The following is a 25086-nucleotide window of genomic DNA, read 5'->3' as shown; positions in this document are numbered from 1 at the left end:
TTGATGAGTTAACCGGCCAATAGTCACAGATTGTTAGTTGAGAGACTATTACTCCAATTAAGTTAAAATTAAAAGGCCATTACAACAATTTTTCTCTGCAAATAATTCTTCTTTTGGAAAATAATATTAGTCAATGGTCATTTGCTAACATTTGGAATTCTACATCATTTCAAGAAAGAAGAGATGGAGAAATCGTGGCAGGGAGATTTTTGTTTTAAAAAGTTTGCCTTACAAAGTTGAAAGTTAGGTGTAAATAGATAATTTATGGGTTTAAATAAAATTTCTACTACATCTGTGATATCCATGTTGTACTTCAGACATTTCACTCTTTCACTACCACGCCGTTCATGTCTTTCTATTTCAGCAACCAAAGTTTGAAATCCTTCTATTATAGATAATTTCCCTAAAATTTTCACTATTTGGTTCAACAGCATCGAGACTCCAGTTTACTAGAGGAAGTCCTAAGTTCAATTGACGAAAACGAAACAACGCTTACAATGGAAATTTTGAATTTTGACTGAATATATACGATTACAAGACAAAAGCTCAGGGCCAAAGAGATAAAGGAAGATTGAAAATAGACTCTAAAAAAAGACTTGGAGTACTTGGATCTAACGAAAGACTTGACACAAAACGGAGCTCAATGACATTCTAAGATTCATACAGTTGACCTCACTTAGTGAGATAAGGCGTTGTTGTACCTGTGTATAATACAAGTGCAAGAATATCTTGTTAATCTGTTCAGGCAGGAAGATGCATCATATGTATAACTCCTTGAAGGCCAGAACAAATGGTTATGGGAAAACAAATTTTTATGCTATCTTCTCATCATCCCTTTGATTTGTCAAGTGTTCCTACTTTATTGTATACTCCTATTCTGGTGTGAAATTATAATTCAGCAGGTCTCTCTGAATGGTAAGTATCAGGTTACAGGCTGTGCGCCGGTCCATGGACGGTTGTCGTCTTCAAAATTCTGGTACTTCTGATTGCGGTTATCTTGATAATAGGCTACTCCAGTCCAGATCCCACGGATGAGTAAGATGCTTAAGAACACTAGACTTCCAAGGGTGCAAACTACCTGGATTTAACACGAACACAATGAAAGTTCAAGATTTTATTAGGAAATCATTCAGGTAGCGCATAATAATCATCACCAAAAACAAATATACTAATCTCCAATGCAAATGCTAATATAAGTTTTTGATTGCTGTTTTTTTAATGTAATTCTGAGTACGACCTCACATGTGAGAGCCCTCAATAAGAACATCATCTATAACAATGCGGTGATTTGAAAAGCTTATACGTAAACAACCATTGAAGTCCTAAATTTCTCTCTATCTTGCCAGTTTAATAATTGTAAAATTTTCAATCTGTCGAAGGCCTTTCTAAACACTGAAAATTCAGTGCTTCACCAAAAGATCAAGCTTTTGAAAAAACCATTGTTCTAGAGCTTATTATCAGAAAATGCTGCGTAAGAAACTGCAGTCTGCAGCTTGGGCTACTTTGAGTAAGTGGGAATGTTGGTATGCCCATGAATTGTGGGCCGCTCTCCCTATTACACCTTGCCTACTGAGTTTTCCTTTCAGATGAATCAGCATTGACAAAGAGCCGATCTTCGCATCTGAAACTGAGCTTTCAACTAAGTTCCTAAATCACCTAAGCTGTTCAATTATTCTCATGTATGTTGCAAAGCTACCATCCAATGAACAGCAACAGCGGAGATAATGACTTATTTATATCCTTTTTTCTTCTATCCATTACTAGTATGAATTTGATTTGATTTACATGAGATTTATTCATAGTTGGAAAGAACCATGACCTGTTCATGTCCAGCAACTCGACAAACTTGTGGTCATTCATGCTATAAACAACGCCCCTTTTCTGAAACTGGCGTTGACGAAAAACCTCATGGGCAACATATACGTCTGTGTTTTCGAGTTTTGATACTTCATTCCCTTAAACTAACACCACAAGTTTCATAAACTGTTGATCAAAGCAAAAAAAGATGCGTAATGCCACCAACCCTTTATGTAGAATGATCAATAAAACTAAAACCACTTTATACCCAGGACTTGCGAACCTAAACATCCCGGGAAACCGCTAAAACAACCGGTAACAAGACTCTAGAACAGGCAATTTATCTTCAATAACTCATATGGAAAATAAAACCAATAGGAGCATATTGATAACCAAATACATGGAAGTTTGTATACACAAAAATAAAAATACAAAAAATATAATTACCTCAAGAAATGCCTTCAAGACCCATAAGAATGCTAGCATTAGCACTCCATTAACAGAAAATCCCACCTAAATATATAATTCAAGCCAAAAAAAAATTAATTAACAAAATCAGGTGCAAAGATCCCATTTTTCAGACAATAAAATCTGGGTAAAAAAATAAGTTAATAGAAGCCAAAATTATGATCGAATGATTACCAAATTGGTGGGAATTGAGACGGGGAGAACCGATCGGACGGCCCTCCTGGCTCGCCTGGACACCTTTTTGAACACATTCTGAACAAATCTCACCAACAAATCCAAACTCCGGTCTTCTTCTTCATCGTCCTCGTCATCTTCGTTGTCGTTATCGTCGTCTTCGAAATCATAGCGCCTATCGACCTCGGAGTTGATCGAACGGCCCCAATTGCAGGGGTCGTCGGCGAGACTATCGGCACTGCCGCCCTGTGAAATGAAGTCCGAAGGGTTAGTTGATTAGAATTGCAGAGAGAGAGGAGTGGAAGAGATAGAGGACCTGAGAGTAATTTGGGGGTCGTCTGGAGGCTTGGGGGCATTGAAATTGAAGTGTCAGTGTTTTAGGTTTGAGGTATGGATTGAGAGTGTGAGGGAGATGGAGTTGTTGTTGGTGGTGGTGGTGTGCTTGGGGGAAATAAGAGAGTGAGGGGGAAGAGAGAGTCGCCGATAACGGCATGGCGGAGAAAGGAGGAGGAGGAGGAGCTGAAGGTCAAAAGGTAGCTGAGAGTTGCAGTGGCTGGTTAGTTGGAGATTGGTTGCACTGAAGGGGGAACAGTCTAAACCTTATTTGCGCTTGCAGGCTCCTTATCACTATGGTAGAGTGAAGCGTTGCCCGCTACGGCTGAATTCCGTTGATTCCTAATTTAATATCTAACTAACAAATCTATTATTTGACAAATTAAAAAACCCTATTTACCCTTCGAACAATCAAACTTAGAGTGGCCACATTACCCTCCACTTGTAGGTAGGGATGGTTCGGAATGGGATCCAAACCAAAATAGGATCCTGAATCTCAAATTAAATATTTTCGGGATGAAAATTTAAAGACTAATTCCAAACCAAAATTTCGGTATTTCCAATTTTCGGAAATCTCGTAATGTTTTCGGTATTTTGGGATGGATAGGAACTGGATTTTGGGTTTCGGCTTTTTAGGCTTTTGGGTTGAAATTTCAGATTTGTGGGATATGGGCTAAAATTTGGGATTTTGGTCTAAAATTTTGTTGCCCAATTTCATATGAATTGAATTTTAGGTTTTTTACCTCATGCCAATTTGAAATTTCATACCAATTTACATACTAATTCATATATAACAAGTCAAATTGACGTTCCAATGTTCCAAACTACTTAATTTCATACTTCTATTTCTAATTTAGTCTACTACCAAACTATTTAAATTCAACATACATGCAACCAAAATATATATACATATATATATATATATTTCGGTTCATCACGTAATTCTCGAACCATTGAATATGAAATCCCGATTTCCATACGGAAAGGTTCTGGATGGATCCCGAAAATTTCGATATTATTGGTTTGGGATTGGGAATTTTTTGGTTTGGTTTAGGATTTTCAGGAAGATTTTCCAGACTAACTTGTAAGTGAGATAGAGAGTTTTTAGATTCCACATTCGTGGATGGCAATTTTGATATTAAATTATTACGGTTGGTTGATTGTGTAGTTTGTTTGAATCATAACAGTTCATTCCTTAGAGTGGTGATATATCCACCCACCTAGGGATGGTTAAATGGGTCCTGGACTTGTGGATCGGGGCTTCGGGGCGGGTTCTAGCGATTCAGGGGTATGGGGTGGGTCCAAAATTTATGTACACAGAATGGGGCGGGGCGAAGGAAATGGCGAGGTGGGGTGGAGCAGACCTAAAAAATGTGCCAGCGGGGCCTCGATCTAGACCATAGCTAGCGTTAGATTAGATTGAATTTAACTCCACTATTGGATTTCAGACTTACTCTTCTCTATCATCTCTCTCACATTCATTCAAGCCTCTGCACATCACCACCAATTCACCGACTCAAGCCCTCGAAATGACTTCATCTTTGTCTCCTTCTTTTTGGCGACTTGAAAGTTACGACCACCATCGCCACCATCGTCTCGGTCCTCTTTTGCTTTGGCTTTGCTGGATTTTGGGTCTCCTTGTAGGCAGAGATCGAGCCAGCGCAGATCTAATCCCTAAAGTCAGCATGGTTTTGTACCAGGTGATGCTGGATTGTATCGACGCCAATAACTTGAGGTTGGTGAGCCCAATGCTGCGATTTTGCTTCCAATTTTCAAAAAACCCAAATTGGTTTTGATTTGGGTTTCCTAATGGTTTTATATGGAAATTTAATTTCAGTTTTTCTGGGTTTTTAAGGGGTTTAGGAAAATTTTGTGATATGGGTTTTGATTTTGGGTGATTTTTTAGGTGGGTTTTGCCATTGTTTGCATGTGTGCTTCAAAGTCAGAAAATTTTGTCCTTAATTCTAAAATTTGGATTTATGGGTTTTGTTACTTAATCAAAAGGAGGAAGTGCCATTTTTGAGTTCTAATTTGCGGCCTATGATTGATCCAATTATGCACATTAGTAGTGGTAGTGGTGGCAGGGGGTTTGGACTCCCCCCTCAGTCTGAATTTAGAAGTGGACACTTGCCCTCCAATGCCATACTAACCAGCTGATAGGGATGGTAGTCTATTTGCTTCTGATAATGACAGTACCACTGATTCAGAAGATAAAGTTTATGGAGGCAGGTACTGGCTCGATTCGTCACCGCAAGATGATAGGGTTCCAAGTAGTGCTGCTCATAGGTATGGGAAGCCGTCACAAGGGCAGACCAATTATGGTAGTGATTATACTTACTTAGACGTCAATTCCTTGACGGACACTATTGTACGAAGACAAAAAACAGTGCAGTATGCCCAAAACTGAAAAAACAAAAAAAAAAAGTAATTGGACCCATGGACCCGCCCTGTTTGAAACGGGCCGGATTAGGTCTGGTTTCCAAACTCAAAATCCTTCTACCTAGCCCGTGCCTAACCCTACACCCATCATTCTTATTTTCCCACACACTTTTTAATGAAATTTTCATGATAAATTTATTCATTTATAAAACGCCAGGAAGACCTAAACAAAAATAAAATAAAATAAAACAAAGGATTAAAAAAAATTATGCGTTTTTGCTCACCCACACTAACTATAGCGTATGCTCACCACCCCTTCCAATGATTGCCACATGTAATCCACACTAACCCTAGTTAAGCCTAATTTTTTTTAAATTTTTTCTGCTAATTAATAGGAAAGAAAATCCTATTTTTACTCATTTGTTCAAAGAGAATAGAAGAATGACTTGTCTTCATTTTGCTTTTTCTTAAAATATTCAAGCAAACATTCTGAGTTGCCTTTTTTAAGAACCTCGATGCGCTTTCTCATTATCAAATTGTTACAATCACACATAATCAAATTTAGTTTTTGAGACCCTCCTGAAAAGTATGAGAAGACTTAAGATGGCTGTAGTTTTGCAGAATGCATTTGTTCTATCAATTTTTGCTTGAGAAGGCTCTATTAATCATTATGGCCTCAATAAATGGGAATTTGATGCCAGGATAAGAACATGAATATGTTCAGCAACAAAGTTTGTCACAACAAACTTCCTTTCTAAATTAAGTTTGATTTCAAGCATTGTCTTGCAGCCACAACTTGTTTTTTCTCTTTTTTTTTTTTTTTTTTTTTTTTTTTTTTTTTTTTTTTTTTTTTTTTTGGAGTTCTCTCTCTTTTTTAGAATTTTCTTTTTTTATAAAAACCTTCATAAGAACAACAAAATTGTTTTTTCTTTTGTACACCTAACCTATCTTTGTTCTCTCTGTTTTCTCACCCTAAATCCAACACTTATACCGTGACAACCCGTCCCTAATTTTACAATTTTATTAATTTTAAATGAGTGAATTGATGAAAATGCCCTAAAAGGCGAGATCGTTGGCTTTCATTGACTATCATTTCGTGACGCGTACAAGGTATTATTTTACCGTATTCTTGAAGTACTCAACGTTACGAACACGTGGGTGCAGACATAATCGAATTGGGAGCTACGACGGAGAATTTATGAACTTACGAAGTACTAGGGCATTTTGGTAAATTCATTATTCTAGATAAACTACTCCCTTTGTTATTATAATGTTTTGTATTGGTTTTGAGACATGTGGGGCCCACGCTTCATTCCTTCACCTCTCTCGAGTCCCCCTCATCCTCGGGTCATTCTCCCATTTGTTAATCACTCACACATACTCTTTCTCTCTCATCTCTCCCGCACCCTCATCTCTTTCGTCCTTTTTCCTATGAACCACCAAGACACCACCCTTACACAAACATCTCGCTACTCTGGCGAGCTCCATCACAGTTGCTAACTGGGTTGCTCTGACGAGATATACGAGTTCTTAGCCAAAAAACTAGGACTTACACTGAGGAAAAAAGAAGGGGCCTTAAGCCCAAAACCTGGCCCATGACCTAAGCCCAGATTTGTGGGCCAGATTCGGCCCAGACCTATTTCTGCATTGGCGTCGAAATTAGCCAAGGAATATTCCTTATGTTGGTTTTTTCAAATTTTTTTCGGAAACCCTCTTAGGCTAATTTCGACGCCTTGAGTCTATTTGTGGCATCCATTTAGTGAAATTTCAAAGTTCTAATGTAGTTGACTGCCGGGGCGGCTCGGTTGACTTTTTGTAAAATTTGTCGAAGCCCTAGATTCCAAATCCACACTCTGTTTCCCCAAATTTAATTGTCTTAGTGGAGTTTTACTAATGGGTCATAATATTATGCTTAGGTGCGATTATAATCGGTGACTCCACCTTTCTTAGTTCAAACGGCTTCGACTCGACCACATTATCTGTGAGTGTGTCTTTTCTTTATATATATATATATTGGTTAGTTTCCATATATACAATTATTAATAAATTCTCTATGTGATTGCCGTGATTAAATTAATGTTTATAAGAAATGCCTTATTGTTGGAAAGTATGAAATAATCCTACGTGATACTCAGGCAAGCTTACTATAAGGATGCCTTAATTATATTTATGTTCATGAATAATGTGATGTTGACTAGAGTTGTTGAGTCACTGTGGCATGACTACATTTATGCTATATGCTCATCGTTTGCTGCACCAGTGTTAGTACTTGCGCGAACCAGGGTCAGGCTTTCACGTGTATGTGCACATCACACCGTACACTCAATTTGGATCCATTGTAGGTGCCAATCCTGTCGTACAAGTTGCAATAGGCAACTCCGATTTGTATGTGTTGCGCACAACGCCAGTCTTCACGTGATTGTAATACTAGAGCATATATTATTGTTACACCCAGTCCTGTTTATGTCAGAATACCTCTGCATGAACTCGTGTGTCAGTAATGTGTCGATGAGCACTCATTATGATATGTTTGCTACTGGGAGATTATACCATTTACGGACGTCATGCACTTATTTACGAAATGTTATGCCGTATTGATTTCTTGAGATTTTGCAGGCTAAGGTAGATATTGTCTTACTATACGTAGTATGTATATTTTGGAAACTATACTTGTTTTACGGCGAGGGGTTATAAAGTTTTCAGAAAGGTTTTTATAAAACTTTATTTTCAGGCCCAGTCACCCTTGTTTTTTGCCCCTCCAGGTTTTAGCAACTGTACTTCCATATTGACGAGGATTCTTGGCAAATCTTGGTATAAGCGGTTACCTTCATTGGCACGATTCTTATCCTACCTTACTGTACTTTACTTATACTTTGATATCACGTGTGAAATGAGTTCATTCCTACTCACAAGCGCACTTTTGCATTTAGGCACTTTTAGGTTTAAATTTGTCCATATTTTCCACATCACTACACTTTATGGCTTCGTCACCCTCTGGGTGTCGGCTAGCACAACTCGATTCAGAGTCTAGGTGAACATTCCGGATTAGGGTGTGTCATCTACCATATGCATTGTAGTAGTATATATGTCATCCTCATTATCAAAAGTCATCTCCAACGAAAATATCACGAACATTGCTTGTAAATTCTTCTTTTTCTTCATTTTGACCCAAGACTTCAAAGGTCTCGGAATCTGAATCCTAGTGTATACAATCAACTGGTTCTTTGGCATCACTGGAAGATGGAGTATGAAACTCATCATTCTGGTGTTCCATCTATATAAGCATCAAATTAGTTAATATTGAATTAAATTGACACCATATAATAATCGTAAAAAGCATATATATTGACACCCTATAATAATCCTAAAAAGCAAATAAAAGGGAGCTGCATACCTTTTTGTAGTTAGGGAAAAATAGCAAGTCCATCAATTTGTTGGTGTAAGTTTTGATAAGAAGAATGAAAAACTCAAAAGATGCGTGCACAGCTGTAGATAATATCGTTTATTCAAAAAAAAAAAAAAAAAAAAGATGCATGCTGTGACAGCCCGTCCCGAATTATTTGTACCGTAGGTGTGAAATGACGATTTCGCCCTTGGTTGTTAGTTGTTGTGGGGTATTGTTTTGTTGTTCTTTTGGATTGTTGACTCAACTAGGACCACACACCCACACACACATCAAACCAACCTGTGGACTTCTCTCTCTTTCTCTTCTCTCTTGGATTTTCCTTCCATTTCCGTCAAACTGTACAGATAAACTTCCCTCCAACCATTTTTGGCACGGATCATGTTTATTGTTGGTGTTTTTGGAGTCTTTTCGAGCTCAGGAGTCGATTGGTGGTGTTGGTTGGACTTGAAACCCTCGAAAACTCGAGAACTTGAGATCCTAGTTCAAGGTACTATTCATGCATACGTAAATACGAAGGTTTATGAGGATTCTAAGGTTATAGTGAGCTTTAGGACACTCTCATGAAGCTCGAAGAAGCATTTTGGAAGAATTTGGACGTCGGGAAGCCCAAGTTCAGTAAGTTGCAGGTTTGGCCGGAATATCAAGGTTTCTCTAGCGAGATTCCGTGAATTTCAGGGCTTGAAAGTGGTAAGGCTTTGTTCTACTCGTTGTAAGCTTTATTTTGGTACAAATTTCATGGAATTTGGTTGAGAAATGAAGAAGATATGAAGTTTTGAAGTTTTTCCAGTTTCCGGCAATAATTCGAGTTGCAGACGGCGGTGACCGGCAAGGCTCACCGGAGAAGTAGGCGAATATTCCGTCAGAGTTAACGGAATATTCTAATGGTGTCAGGTAACGGCCATTAACTTCTGTTAGGGTTTTAACAGAATATTCCTTGGAATATTCCCTAACGGCATTAGGGTTCCACACGCGTGCCAGGAGTAGATCACGTTGGTATATTCAAACACCCCATTTGAGCAATGTATGAAAAGTTATTACCTAGTTTTGGGTTATGTGCGTTAAATTGACGTTTATATAGTTGTTTCGCATATAGGTGAGACCTATTCTGAGGACAAGCACAGTCACTCGAGGCTAGAGGGCTACGACCTTTCCATATACCAGTGAGTGGGTCTTTTCCTTTTATCGTATATATATGACTGATAATTCCACAAACGTTTACAAATTGAATTTCATATAATTTTTGTTATTGCTTTGGAGGACTACTGTGAACTACAAATGGCTTGATCCCTGTTTAGGGTACGTAGGCAGTTTAACGAGACGTTAGATGCATCCAGACAATAAATGAGATTAAATAATTGAGACAATAGCCTTGCTTGTGGAATTGAGCAGTGTCAGGGAGAGTGGTGAAAAATATGAGATTTAACCTTAGGTTTTGGTATAACTAATGTTGGTCATAAATTAGATGTGAAGAATCAAGAAATTGAGGTAAGGAAAGGTAAGTAGTGATAGTTAATTTAATTAGTGCCTATTTGGACTTATCACTGATGATTATTCTTGAAAGTAAATCGTTCGGGAATGGGGTGTTACAGTTATGCATTTCATGCCATTTGTATATATATTTATATATCTGATAATATTATTTATATTTGGAAGCACTACGAAATGTTGGGTTTAGATTGTATTATGCCATATTCATACATATATTACCTGAATCTAATTATTGCGAATGCTTTGAAGTGCCAAATGATGTTGCGGACGCTCAAGTAAGATTCAGGTATGTACACTTTGATGGTAATGATGGTAGTGAGTACGATTGTATTGAGATATGTTAGAGCTCATAATCCTGCACCTCGGTGTTAGTGCTCCCGCTCGTGGCCAAGGCCTAGCCTTCACGTGATCGTTCACCTCCCGCACCACACATTCACCTTGGATCTAAGGTAGGTGCCAACCTGTCGTACAGACCACTTTAGGTGGTTCCCACTCGTAGGTGACTTGCGATACTTCACATAGCCTTCACATGATCGTAGCACTTGAGCGTATTTATTTACACCCAGTCTGTCGTACAGAACACTTTAGGTGGTTCCGACTCGTGTGCAGGATTTGGTAGATGAGCTATTGGCTAGCATATTATTGAGTTATTGGCTAGCATAATATTGAGCTATTGGTTAGCATGTTGATGGGTTATTGGCTAGCATGTTATTGAGCTATTGACTAGCATTGATTGATGAGATACAGATAAGTCGGACAGGTCACGATAGGTGACTTCGACTTATGTGTTAGTATTGGTTGATGTGATATGTATACAGCTGTACAGGTCACCATATGTGATTCTGACTTGCATGCTAGTATGGTTTATTAAGCACGTGATTATTTGTATTGCTACTGAGATGCTGGATAGTTGTATATATTCGGGTTTACTATTAGTATACTTTTGATTTCATACTCTTATGTAGTATGATTTGTTGGAAACTATATAGGTCTTACGGCGAGGGGTTACTACCTTTTATAATGGAAAATGATTTTGAAAATCCTTGTTTCGATCACTCACTCACATTTTCTATCTATGCACTCCTCCAGGTACTAGCAGCAGAGTTTCCGTATTGACGAGGATTTATAGCACTTCCCAGTACAGGTGGCTTCTTTTGATGGTATAATCATTATCTTACCTTACTATACTATACCTATGCTCTGTATCACGCGTGAAATGGGTCCAGACCCGCTCAACGCGCACTCGTGTGCTTAGGCATTTTAAGATTTTAATGTTTTCACATTTTTTACATTATCACACTTTATGGCTTCGTCACCTTCCTGGTGTCGGCCAGCACGCCTCGATTTGGGGTCCTAATGGATATTCCAGGTCGGGGTAAGTCACGTGCACAGTTGTCTATTTGTATTAAAAAATAATAGTTTTAAGTTTAGTAAAATATAAGAAGAAGAAAGAATAAATATGGGAGTAAATGAGTAAAAGTTGGATTATCTGTCCTATTAATTAGAGGAGAAAAAAATTAGAAAAATTAGGCTTTAAGCATTGGAAGGGTTGGTGAGAAAAACCTATAGTTAGTGTGGGTGAGCAAAAATGTACCCAATATTGAAGGCATGGAGCATTTTTGCTCACCACCATAAACCTTGATGTATGCTTACCATACACCTGATCATTTACACTTTATGAGATATCATGCTTTACTGAGAATATTTTGGAATACCATACTTTATCAAATTTCATGTTCTTTGCAGTATATATGATGGATGACTATATACTACGAAAATGTTTTAAGATATCATGTTTGAGCTACTGAGCTCCGATAAGATATATGTATTATGTTTGGAAATATTATGTTCAATGATTTTTGTGCTTATCTAGTGGTCACTGTTCTGCCTATGGGCGATGACACTTATATTGGCTTCGGCCATGCATTGGTAGATGGCTACAGTTGGAAGATATTATTATTGGCTTCGGCCGGGTGTTTGGTATGTGCCTTCGGGCGATCTTAATACCACTATTTAGCTCATTATATACGATATATGTTTTATGAGAGGTTTTATGGCATGTTAGGGTTTTCGGAAAACCTATTACATATTATGCTATGAGTTTTCATACACTTTGGGGGTTAGTACGTTGAATAATTGTTTCAATATTATTTAAATGTCAACTTGGTCCACTCATGTTTTGTTTTGCGCCATCTCAGGACATAGGAACGAGGCATACGATTCGAGCTACGAGGCATTTCCCTACCACTGATAACGTGTCATCTTCTTTGTTTTTGACACTACTTGTAATAACACTTTCTGTCACACCTCCAGTTGTATTCTGAATTAGATGTATGCTCTGAACATGTCATGCATTATCACTATCTTTTTATTTGACAGCTAAATATTATTATATTATTTTAGTAAGGCTTATATTTGAATATTACATTGTGTAGTTTGCGCGAAATTTATATGCATGTTTCACATGTTCATGGCATATGCATTCATTAAACAGTTTGCGTCACCCTCGGGTGTCGGCCAGCACGTGGCCATCCCGCTGTCCCCCTGAACATCGGGATCAGGGCGTGTCATAGACCACTCGACAAGTTCAAGAGATAAAGCTCCTGTTGGAAGTTCAAAGCAAAATAAATGCCAATAGTTACATATTGGTGAAATGGTTGTCTGCACAACTTTCCTTTTTTTTCCTCAACAACATGTGTTTATCTTTGAATGTGTAACTGCCTTGTTTGATTTTGTGTAATGCTAGGTAGACCAAATTTTTTAAACCAAATAATGTGTCGCAAAAAAAAAAAAAAAAAGCACGTTAATCGACACTTAATTTATAATTCAATCATCTACAATCAAATCATTTAGTTTGCAAATTTTATCTACCTAGCATTACTCTTGATTTTAAACAACAGCTATATTTGACTTTACTTGGATAACATTTAATGCTATGTTGTAGTACGTTTTGTAAAATCTCTATAAGAGAGAGTGTAGACATCCCTATTCCAGCAATAAGAGTTGTAAACTTTTCTAATATATCAGAGTATTTTTTTTTCTTTCTCTAAGACTTGCTGCTTCTTTCTTTCTGTCGATTTAGTTTCAAAGTGAGTGAATTGTAAGTGTGATAGTTTGTAAACTCATCACCCATATATTTCAGTGTTGAGTTAAACTTTAAATACCAAAAATTAGTATCGGAGCTAGAACTCTATTTTGGCAAGTGCAACAGTTATGGCGTCCAACTTGGTGCAGCTCTAGGTTCCCACATTGAAGAAAGAAAATTATGAAAGATGGTGCATCCAATTCAAAGCATTGTTTAGATCACATGAGCAATGGCAAGTTGTCAATATTGGGTATGTTGAACCCACTATTGAGCAAGAAACCGCTTACACTGCATATCAAAAGAACACTTTCAAGGACATACGAATTAAGGACAAGAAAACATTGTATCTTCTATGTCAAGGATTAGAAGATTCAACGTTTGAGAAGGTTGCAGAAGTAACAACCAGCAAGCAAGTTTAGGACACTCTGAGCATAATTTACAAAGGAGTAGATCGAGTAAAAATAGTCCAGTTTCAATTATTAAGAGCATATTTTGAGGTTGCTCATATGAAATAGGGAGAAAATTTTCGGACTACTACTCTCGACTACTTGCAATCGTGAATTAAATGAAAAGGAATGGCGAAAAGCTTGACAATGTTTGTGTTATGGAGAAAATCCTTCAATCCCTCACATCCAACTTTGAGCATGTGGTGACTGCCATTGAAGAATCCAAGGATTTGGAGACGATAAGTGTAGAGGAACTGCTAAGATCCCTCCTATCTCACGAACAATGCATTCAGAAGAATGCAAGCACCACAATGTTAGAGCAAGCTTTGGAGTCAAAGTTGAATATTGGCAAACCAAATGAAGGTTGCGGACAGTGGAACTCACGTCGTGGGAGTTCATCCAATCGTAGCCAAAGATGAGGTCAAGGAAGAGGTCAAGGCTATGCACAAAATTGAGGTTAGTCTTAGAGTAGAGATCTGCTCGAGGAAATGCACATATCCAGTGCCACAGCTGCAAGGAATATGAACATTATGCCATGCCATGAAATGTTCATATAAACATGGTGAACATGTTAACATGGTAGAGTCAAGTGGTATTTGGATTCTGGTGCAAGTAACCACATGTGTCGGAATAAGGAGTTTTTTGCTGAACTCAAAGATGAGGCCTATGCATCTATGAGTCTTAGTGACTCCTCAAAGATGCCAATTGAAGGTGAGAAAATCAAGATCATCTAGAAGGATGGTAGAGAATGATACATTTCCGATACCTACTACATACTAGTTATGGAGAGCAACATTCTAAGTATTGGTCAACTGCTCCAGAAATGATACATTATACATATAGAGAATATGCTTCTTACTATCAGGAATACAAGGAGAAAGCTTATTGGATGTATTTGAATGTCAAAGAACCGAATGTTACCGTTGAATTTGAACATAAAGATTAGAAGTTTCAACATCGATGTGATGGAAGATGAGTCATGGAAATGGCATCTTCAGTTTGGCCATCTTCATTTTAAGGGCCTAAAGTTGTTGTCAAGTGGAGGAATGGATCGTGGTTTACCCCAGATTGAAGCCACAAGCCAAGTATGTGAAGGTTATGTGTTTGGCAAGCAAGCACGGCTCTCATTTCATAATAGTGAAGAATGTAGAGCAAAGGCACCACTGCAGTTGGTGCAGACGAATATATATGGTCTGTTAGATCCCATGTCCTATGGAGGTAATAGATATTTTATTACTTTCATTGATGATTTTAATAAAAAGACGTGGGTTTATTTTCTTGAGGAGAAATTGGTTGCCTTAAGCATTTTCAAGGAGTTTAAGGCATTCACAGATGCTGAAAGCAACCACAAGTTTGTGGTTGTGAGATTAGATCGAGGTGGAGAATACACCTCCAACGTTTTCCAAGCATACTGCAAGGAGTAAGGAATTAGGCATCAACTTACTACTGCCTATACCCCATAATAAAATGGGACAACCAAGAGAAAGAATCGAACCATCCTTGACATGACAAGGTCCATGCTTAAGGAGAACGGTTTGCCAAAAGAATTGTGGGCATATGTTGTAGCTTGTTCGATTTATTTGTTGAATCTATGTCCAACAAAGAGTGTCAAGAAGATAACACCACAAGAAGCTTGGAATGGATACAAACTGAATGTTGCACACATAAGAGTTTTTTAGGTGTGTTGCATATGCTCAAGTTCCAGAAGCCAAAAGGAGAAGGGTCGATGATCGAGGTGATAATTGTGTATTTGTGGGCTATAGTGAAAATTCCAAGGCATACAAGCTCTACAACTCACTAACTGGCAAACTAGTTAGTAGAGATTTCATCTTTAGTGAGGAAGTGACATGGAAGTGGAACAACAAAGAAGTCAGTAAGAGAAGATTGTTTCCACTGGTTTTGAAGAACTTGAAGTTGTACCACCTGTTAAGCAACAACTTGCTTAATCAATCATAACAACTTCATTGCACATAACTACAAGGAGTGGTACTCAACTCCAGTGATTTTAAAAAGTCTCACCGAGATATATATCACCATGGCTCCTAACCATGTTGATCTTGCACCACAGCTACCAGCCTTGTCAATCTTGCCCTAAAGCTCCTCATCGTGCTAACCAAGCCCATGACACTTCAAATTTCAAAGCATTCAACGATGAAGTAGAACATAAGTCTTTATTAGCAGCCTCTGCTAGCGAAAGACTTAGCGATGAAGAAGCTTGCAATTTATTCAGATTCTCAGCTGATCACCAACCAAGCCTCAGAAGGGCACATGATGAAACATCTAACGATGGCACAATATTTGAAGAAAGTCTGAACTTATGTTAGTTCCACAAGAAACTCGAAGTCTCAAGCAGATCGTCAAACAAGACCTCACTGGCCGAGGATTATTTCAGTTGTCTAGCAGTCCAGCTTTCCTCAGCTGAACTCATGACAACGACTTCCATGCTCTTTAGTGCAAGAGGGTAAACTAATCCCTCGACATCCATCTGGGTAAGCTCTCCAGTACGAGAGGGTAGACTAATTGCTCTCTAGTGCGAGATGGGGTAAACCAATCCCCCAATACCCATCTAGGTAAGCTTTCCAGTGCGAGAGGGTAATCCAATTCCCCAACACCCATTTGGGTATGCTTTCCAGTGCAAGAGGATAAATTAATTGCTCTCCAGTGCGAGAGGGTAAACCAATTCTCCGACACCCATATGGGTAAGCTCTCTAATGCGAGTATGCCATATAGCTCAAAAGACCGAATGCTTGAAGATCAACTAGGCATCGAATGGTCAAGGGGTAGCAACAACTTTGCACTCAATAATTCGCTCATCCGATACCTCATCTTTAATAACTCTGATCTTGGCAGCTCCATCTTTGACTGCTCCATCTAAGGCAGTTGAGAAATTAAACTCAAGCAGTTTCCTCATTTTTGGCAAGCAGCACAGACAAGGCAGCCCAAGGCAATTCCTCGGTCCATGCCGAGCCAGTCCTTTGCTTCAGTCAAGCCGAGCAACATAAGCGATGGCCCCTGCCACACCACCTCCTTGGTCTATGCCAAGCCAACTCCTGGCCTCTGTCAGCCGATATGCCGCACCACCTCAATGGCTGCCCCGTGACAGCACTACCCAAAATAAACGGAAGACGGTTCTTTGCATGGGCAAGCAAAGAAGAGTGCTAAGGGAGGGAGAACAAATATCCTCTAGTTTTCTCTCTTTCATGTAGGGACAAATAATTGCCCTCCGAAGTTGATTTAATCCCCTACTTAAGGTAGGCTTAAATAGGCTTCGGAGGCAATTTATTTCCTTTTCCTAGAAGAATCTAATTCCAAGTCCAAATGAGAATCTGCATCAAAGCTAGAGATCTCTACAGCTGCTGCCCTTTTCGGCGAGCAGCCCAGCAGTTATGGGTCATTTGTGGAGTAAAAGATAATCAAGAAAATTATGAAGGCGATACGTGTACTTTTAGGGTGAAAAAAAACAATATTACCCTCGAGGCACATCGGAACTTTTACGCGCAAGCAGCAGACAATCATGGCACAATCAAGGTCAAAAGTGATCAAAATAGGTTTTTATTCAAAACCTATTTCATCTATCCTTGTCAAATCCTCCCCACAAGGTAACTTTCAATTTTTCATTCAAAATATGATTAATTACCTAAATTAATCGATTAATTTCCTAATTAATTAATTAATTTTCTAATTAATTTCCTAATTGATTGCAAGATATTATGTTGACATAATATCTAGTAATTACACACAAAAACCACCATTTATTCTCACTCTCTTACCAACTTCAAGTCTTGGCATCTTTAACATTCGAAAATCCCCCATCTCCTGTCCTCAATAATTCTTTCTTTACAATTGTAACTCGTGAGGAAGCCTTAGCACGAAAATTAAAGAATGTGGAACCAAGTGGCTCTAAGTGCATCCAACATTGTTTTGTGTCTAATTCTACCAAGTGGCTCTATGTGCATCCGACATTGTTTTGTGTCTAATTCTTAGTCAGCAAGACTATCTCCCTACTCTTGATGTGAAAAATGTGAATGTTGTTATTGCTCCTGTGAGATGAACTTAATTGGAGATGTAAATTTTGGATTTGATATTTTGCGTGTGTTTATATTTATGATGCTATATTTTTTATAAGTACTTCTTTAGAAATAGCGCTTCTATGAGCTAAAAGCACTTCTTTGTTTTTCGGCCAAATGCAAATGAAAGCGTTTTTAGTCATTCCAAAAGCAATTTTAAACCGGCTCAGCATCTCTTTTGCATCTTGAATAGTAGATGCTCTTATGTGCTATTCCGCTATTCTCTTTTAAGTCTACGTGCTTACGTTTTTTGGTCAATGAACATGGTCCTAGGAGAAATTCCTGTTTCTTTATTGATCAATCAACATCTTCACTTGCTTAATTTGAAATGATTGTTTATGTTATTGGTTTACATTTTTGGCACTATATAAAACGTTAACCCCCAAAGACTAAAACAATTATATTTGAAAAATGGTTTCAATACATCTCTCTCTCTCTCTCTCTCTCTCTCTCTCTCTCTCTCTCTCTCTCTCTCTCTCTCTCTCTCTCTCTCTCTCTCTCTCTCTCTCTCCATGCCATTCTTTTCTTTAGTCATTAGATTGAACAAATCAAAGCAAAACTAAGAAACAGAATTAAGATAAAACAAAAGAAAACCAAAAATCAAAACTAGAAAAGGCACCTAGTTGATGAAAAATAGTATTCACAATAACTTATTTTATTGGCAACGAGTACAAAACTTTTCTTTTGCTTGATTTGAATAGGTTTTCAAGAACCATATTTCTCTTTTTGGACCTTTTAATATGCATCAAAGAGACGTATCCAAATTTTGACAAAAAAAAAAAAAGAAAAAAGAAGAGACGTATCCAATTTACTTTGGTTCAAAACTAAGAACCTTCCAAATTATCCTATATCTAAAAATGTGACTTGCCTGCCAAGGAATCAACATCTGCAGTTTCGTGGACCGATTGTGCACTACATCTTCCTCCTCCTATATAATTGGCTTCTACATTTTCACCTAAATATTCAAACACATTTCCGTGCAAAGCTTCAAATTTTGGAGCAGAAAATGGAGAAAGGACAGCTGAGAGCCTACAAAGCTCACTGCTTGATCTTACCCTTTCCGAGCCAAGGCCACATTAATCCGATGCTCCAATTTGCCAAGCTTCTAGATCACAAAGGAGTGAGAGTCACACTCGTGACGACTCGCTTTCTCTACAAGACAATGCACAGCTCAGGATCGAGTTGCGCAGCTTGGGAGACCATCTCCGATGGCTTCGATGATACTGGGAAAGGGGACACAAAAATAGACATCTATTTGGAGAGGTTCCGGCAAGTGGGGTCAAAACATTTGGGCAAGCTTCTTGAGAAGCTTTCGAATTCAGGGTCCCCCGTGGATTGTGTTGTCTATGATGCATTCATGCCTTGGCCTTTGGATGTTGCCAAGAAGCTTGGAATAGCGGGGGCAGTTTTCTTCACTCAGTCTTGTGCCGTTGACAATGTCTACTACCATGTCCACAGAGGGCTGTTGAAGCTTCCTCTTGCTGATGGTCAGTCTCAAATTTTGCTTCCCGGGTTGCCAGCGCTTAATCCTTTGGACCTGCCATCGTTTGTTTCGGATTGTGGATCTTACCCAGCTGCCTACAGAGTGCTTGTGGGTCAGTTCTCGAATGTCGACAAAGCTGATTGGGTCCTGTGCAACACGTTTTATGACTTGGAAGTACAAGTGAGTACATTGTGAAGTTCTCTCACTCATTTTTAGTCACAGTTCCATAGCTTTGATTTGATTAATTTTTAATTAGTTCAAGTATAAAATAATCTAATTGTTATTAATTTTTCTGCTTAGGTGGTGGATTGGATGGCTAAGCTTTGGCGATTGAGGACCGTTGGACCAACTATACCGTCCAACTACTATAAGCGACTCAAAGATGACAAAGAATACAGTGTCAACCTCTTCAAATCAGACAATGATGCATGCATAAAATGGCTAAACGAGAGGCCAAAAGGTTCTGTAGCTTATGTATCGTTTGGCAGCCTAGCAAAACTCGAAGATGAACAAATGGAGGAGCTGGCTTGGGGCTTGAGGAGGAGCAAAAGTAGTTTCTTATGGGTGGTTAGAGAATCAGAAGCAACCAAGGTCCCAAAAGGGTTTATCGAGGAGACATCCGAGAAGGGTTTAGTGGTTTCGTGGTGCCCCCAAATGGAGGTTTTGGCTCACGAGGCGGTTGGATGCTTCGTCACACATTGCGGTTGGAACTCGACTTTGGAGGCGTTGAGTTTGGGGGTTCCGATGGTGGCATTGCCACAGTGGAGTGACCAGTGTACGAATGCCAAGTACATTATGGATGTGTGGGAAGTAGGGGTTAGAGCTCCAACTGATGAGAAGGGAGTTGTAAGACAAGTAGTAGTAAAACAATGTATAAGTGAAGTAACGGAGGGGGAGAGAGGAAAGGAAATACAGAAGAACGCTGCGAAATGGAAAGAATTGGCCCGTAAAGCTGTGGATGAAGGTGGAAGCTCTGACAAAAACATTGACGAGTTTATTGCAAAACTGCAGACGCAAAGCTAGTGATGAAACCTGACCCCTGTACCCATCTTTCCCTTGTATTTTTGTTGTTTTTGTTTCTAGAATAGTAGAGTTTATCTCTTCTCTTGTTTATGTATTTTTTTATTATTTTTTCTTGTATTATGAGGAGTTTGGTTTATATCCTCCTGCTTAAGTGTATCTTTTTTTCGTTATCAATAAAATTTTTCTCGTATTGTCGAAATTATTCTAAAAAAAAAAAAGCTAGTGATGAAGTCCAACAAAATCGAATTGAATAATTATCTTGGTTTGTAGCAAAAGAATCGAATATATGTGTTGGTCCAACTCAACCTTAGGTCTCAACTTATGTAAGAGTTGCACTAAAATCATATCCTAATCGAGCCGGTCATAGAATCATGGGACCATAGGCTAAAAGATTTTTTTTTTTTTTTTTACATAAAATCCATCTCTAATAGAGATTTGAGTCAAAATACCATGGGACCTACCGGGTTCAAATCCAGCCATACTTAGCCAGCCGTATTCCTGCCATTCTTCTTCCCCAAAACCCAACCTTCCTTCTTCCCCATACCCAGCCTTCCTTCTTCCCCAAACCCCCAACAAAGACGTCTTTGTCTAATTAACTTAGAGAATTAATTAAAGAAAAAGAATGATCCCCAAACCCCATGTTAAGTTTTCACATCAATGATGGGGTAAAGATAAGTCAAAGTTGGAATAATCACCTTGTTTTCACGTCATTGAATTTGTTGGATGGTCACACACGGTTCTTTTCACATCCAAAACAATCATCTTGTTTTTCTCAATGCCTATATGCCCCACACATTGCAGACACATATCCAATGCATGCATGAAGACCATGCATCCAACAACTCTAAGCAAACCCCATGTTGATATATTCACCCGTAACCATGCATGAAGGCCATATGACAAGATGGAATCCAACTACAATCTTGTTTGGATAAAAAAAATCTATTTGTTGATTTAATTAAACTCCAAGATAACTACTCTGATAGATAATAACTGGATATCTTTAATCAGAATAATTATCATAAAATTTAATAAAAACATCTTTATCCTAGGAGCGATTCAAATATTTTGTCCATCTAATGCCGAATCGATTATGTAAAATCGGTCGGGCCCAAACAGGTTGTAACTAATAGACAAGATCACACCACATGCACATATCCCATTTTTCCGCGTAAATATTTGAAATACATGTCTCTAATGTAAGATAAATTTCGATAAGATAGCCTATTAGGTCATCTTCAATCGAATGGACTATGTTTAATCATTGTCCAGATTATAGCTTTGTAAGAAATTATTTTTTAGTGAACAGTGTCAGACCATATTTATACATCATCTCCAACCGAAAGGAACTCTTTCAATAATTTATTATTTTAAGTTTGTTCTTTAATTTTATTAGTTAATTAAATTAAATTATCATATTAAAGTAAAATTTCTGGACATATTTTGAATATCATTTGAAGATGTGGAAAAATTATACAATAGTACTGTATCACCACGTCATCCGTGATACTTCCCTCAAAATCTGACATCTGCACAATTAATTAACAGTTGGACTAAACATATATTTAACTCTTACAAAATAAAAATTAAAAAAATAAAGGAAAAAGCAAATAATTGCGCAGCCATGGCTGCCGCCCGTCGGCCCTCCCTTTCTTTCTCCGAACTCTTTTTATTCTCTCTCTACAACTCTCAACTACTATTAAATTCGTAAAAAGTATGGTTAAATCACAATCGATGAGAACCGTATTGATGATTTTGTGGATTTCGCAATCTGCGTAAACAAATTGATAGCCGTAAATAGAAGAGTTCCAGCGGGGGAAGAAGGAAGGCTAGGTTTTGGAGAAGAAGGAAATCTGGGTAACATGGGTTTGGGAGAAGAAGCAAGGCAGGGTAACATGGGGTTTGGGGATCATTCTTTTTCTTTAATTAATTCTCTAAGTTAATTAGACAAAGACATCTTTGTTGGGGGTTTGGGGAAGAAGGAAGGCTGGGTATGGGGAAGAAGGAAGGTTGGGCTTTGGGGAAGAAGAATGGCAGGAATGCGTTGGAGAGGGAGGTGGCTGGCTAAGTATGGCTGGATTTTAACCCGGTAGGTCTTATGGTATTTTGACCCAAATCTCTATGTGAAAAAAGATATCTTTTAGCCTATGGTCCCATGATTCTTTGACCAGCTCGATTAGGAGATGATTTTAGTGCAACTCTTACATAAGTTGAGACCAAAGGTCGAGTTGGACCAACACAAATATTCGATTCTTTTGCTACAAACCAAGATAATTATTCAATTCGATTTTGTTGGACTTCATCACTAGCTTTTTTTTTTAGAATAATTTTGACAATATGAGGAGAATTTTATTGATAAAGAAAAAAAAGGCACACTGAAGCAGGAGGATATAAACTAAACTTCTCATAATACAAGAAAAAATGATAAAAAAAATACATAAAGAAGAAAAGACATAAACTTTACTATTCTATAAACAAAACCAACAAAAATACTAGGGAAAGATGGGGACAGGGGTTAGGTTTCATCACTAGCTTTGGGTCTGCAGTTTTGCAATAAACTCGTCAATGTTTTTGTCAGAGCTTCCGCCTTCATCCACGGCTGTACGGGCCAATTCTTTCCATTTCGCAGCGTTCTTCTGTATTTCCTTCCCTCTCTCCCCCTCCATTACTTCACTTATACATTGTTTTACTACTGCTTGTCTTACAACCCCCTTCTCATCAGTTGGAGCTCTAACCCCTACTTCCCACACATCCATAATGTACTTGGCATTCGTATGCTGGTCACTCCGCTGTGGCAATGCCACCATCGGAACCCCCAAACTCAATGCCTCCAAAGTCGAGTTCCAACCGCAATGTGTGACGAAGCATCCAACCGCCTCGTGAGCCAAAACCTCCATTTGGGGGCACCACGAAACCACTAAACCCTTCTCGGATGTCTCCTCGATAAACCCTTTTGGGACCTTGGTTGCTTCTGATTCTCTAACCACCCATAAGAAACTACTTTTGCTCTTCCTCAAGCCCCAAGCCAGCTCCTCCATTTGTTCATCTTCGAGTTTTGCTAGGCTGCCAAACGATACATAAGCTACGGAACCTTTTGGCCTCTCGTTTAGCCATTTTATGCATGCATCATTGTCTGATTTGAAGAGGTTGACACTGTATTCTTTGTCATCTTTGAGTCGCTTATTCAAGTAGTTGGACGGTATAGTTGGTCCAACGGTCCTCAATCGCCAAAGCTTAGCCATCCAATCCACCACCTAAGCAGAAAAATTAATAGCAATTAGATTAATTTATACTTGAACTAATTAAAAATTAATCAAATCAAAGCTATGGAACTGTGACTAAAAATGAGTGAGAGAACTTCACAATGTACTCACTTGTACTTCCAAGTCATAAAATGTGTTGCACAGGACCCAATCAGCTTTGTCGACATTCGAGAACTGACCCACAAGCACTCTGTAGGCAGCTGGGTAAGATCCACAATCCGAAAAAAGCGATGGCAAGTCCAAAGGATCAAGCGCAGGCAACCCGGGAAGCAAAATTTGAGACTGACCATCAGCAAGAGGAAGCTTCAACAGCCCTCTGTAGACATGGTAGTAGACATTGTCAACGGCACAAGACTGAGTGAAGAAAACTGCCCCCGCTATTCCAAGCTTCTTGGCAACATCCAAAGGCCAAGGCATGAATGCATCATAGACAACACAATCCACGGGGGAACCTGAATTCGAAAGCTTCTCAAGAAGCTTGCCCAAATGTTTTGACCCCACTTGCCGGAACCTCTCCAAATACATGTCTATTTCTGTGTCCCCTTTCCCAGTATCATCGAAGCCATCGGAGATGGTCTCCCAAGCTGCGCAACTCGATCCTGAGCTGTGCATTGTCTTGTAGAGAAAGCGAGTCGTCACGAGTGTGACTCTCACTTCTTTGTGATCTAGAAGCTTGGCAAATTGGAGCATCGGATTAATGTGGCCTTGGCTCGGATAGGGTAAGATCAAGCAGTGAGCTTTGTAGGCTCTCAGCTGTCCTTTCTCCATTTTCTGCTCCAAAATTTGAAGCTTTGCACGGAAATGTGTTTGAATATTTAGGTGAAAATGTAGAAGCCAATTATATAGGAGTAGCAAGATGTAGTGCACAATCGGTCCACGAAACTGCAAATGTTGATTCCTTGGCAGGCAAGCCACATTTTTACACATAGGATAATTTGGAAGGTTCTTAGTTTTGAACCAAAGCAATTTGGATACGTCTCTTCTTTTTTTTCTTTTTTTTTTTTTGTCAAAATCTGGATACATCTCTTTGATGCATATTAAAAGGTCCAAAAAGAGAAATATGGTTCTTGAAAACCTATTCAAATCAAGAAAAAGAAAAGTTATGTACTCGTTGCCGTAATTAAAAAATGAAATAAAATAAAATAAAATAAGTTATTGTGAATACTATTTTTCATCAACTAGGCGACTTTTCTAGTTTTGATTTTTGGTTTTCTTTTGTTTTATCTTAATTCTGTTTCTTAGTTTTTCTTTGATTTGTTCAATCTAATGACTAAAGAAAAGAATGGTATGCAGTGAGAGAGAGAGAGAGAGAGAGAGAGAGAGAGAGAGAGAGAGAGAGAGAGAGAGAGAGAGAGAGAGAGAGAGAGAGATAAGTGTATTGAAACCATTTTCAAATATAATTGTTTTAGTCTTTTGGGGTTAACGTTTTATATAGTGCCAAAAACATAAACCAATAATATAAACAATCATTTCAAATTAAGCAAGTGAAGATGTTGATTGATCAATAAAGAAACAGGAATTTCTCCTAGGACCATGTTCATTGACCAAAAAACGTAAGCACGTATACTTAAAAGAGAATAGCGGAGTAGCATGTAAGAGCATCTACTATTCAAGATGCAAAAGAGATGCAGAGCCGGTTTAAAATTGCTTTTGGAATGACTAAAAACGCTTTCA

The 25086-nt window shown here is 38.5% G+C and overlaps 3 protein-coding genes across 4 annotated transcripts; 1 reads left to right on the top strand and 2 right to left on the bottom strand.

The window, feature by feature from the left end:
- Window positions 1–492: 492 nt before the first annotated feature.
- Window positions 493–3095, bottom strand: LOC137729820 (ATP phosphoribosyltransferase regulatory subunit). 2 transcript variants are annotated; one of them, XM_068468864.2, is made up of 5 exons: window positions 2756–3082; window positions 2440–2685; window positions 2245–2310; window positions 1820–1961; window positions 940–1078 (listed from the first exon to the last, which is right to left on the bottom strand). In XM_068468864.2, exons 1-4 carry the CDS (start codon window positions 2930–2932, stop codon window positions 1857–1859), a joined length of 594 nt encoding a protein of 197 aa, XP_068324965.2. In that variant the 5' UTR covers window positions 2933–3082; the 3' UTR covers window positions 940–1078; window positions 1820–1856. The 2 variants fall into 2 exon arrangements, with proteins under 2 accessions (XP_068324964.2, XP_068324965.2); XM_068468863.2 differs by lacking the exon at window positions 1820–1961 and having other exon boundaries at window positions 493–1078; window positions 2756–3095.
- A 15515-nt stretch (window positions 3096–18610) lies between these two features.
- On the top strand, window positions 18611–20254 carry LOC137730161 (mogroside I-E synthase-like). Its single transcript, XM_068469223.2, has 2 exons — window positions 18611–19306; window positions 19427–20254. The coding sequence occupies exons 1-2, from the start codon at window positions 18650–18652 to the stop codon at window positions 20147–20149; spliced, it is 1380 nt and encodes a 459-aa protein (XP_068325324.2). The 5' UTR covers window positions 18611–18649; the 3' UTR covers window positions 20150–20254.
- A 2284-nt stretch (window positions 20255–22538) lies between these two features.
- Window positions 22539–24219, bottom strand: LOC137730152 (mogroside I-E synthase). Its single transcript, XM_068469218.2, has 2 exons — window positions 23524–24219; window positions 22539–23403 (listed from the first exon to the last, which is right to left on the bottom strand). The coding sequence occupies exons 1-2, from the start codon at window positions 24178–24180 to the stop codon at window positions 22678–22680; spliced, it is 1383 nt and encodes a 460-aa protein (XP_068325319.2). The 5' UTR covers window positions 24181–24219; the 3' UTR covers window positions 22539–22677.
- Window positions 24220–25086: the final 867 nt, after the last annotated feature.

The sequence above is a fragment of the Pyrus communis genome, chromosome 10 (assembly GCF_041283825.1).
Source record: "Pyrus communis isolate YQ-2024b chromosome 10, ASM4128382v1, whole genome shotgun sequence".
NCBI classification, from domain to species: Eukaryota; Viridiplantae; Streptophyta; class Magnoliopsida; order Rosales; family Rosaceae; genus Pyrus; species Pyrus communis.
Note: the sequence above shows the minus strand (reverse complement) of the source record. Positions and strands in the feature narration are given on the sequence as shown.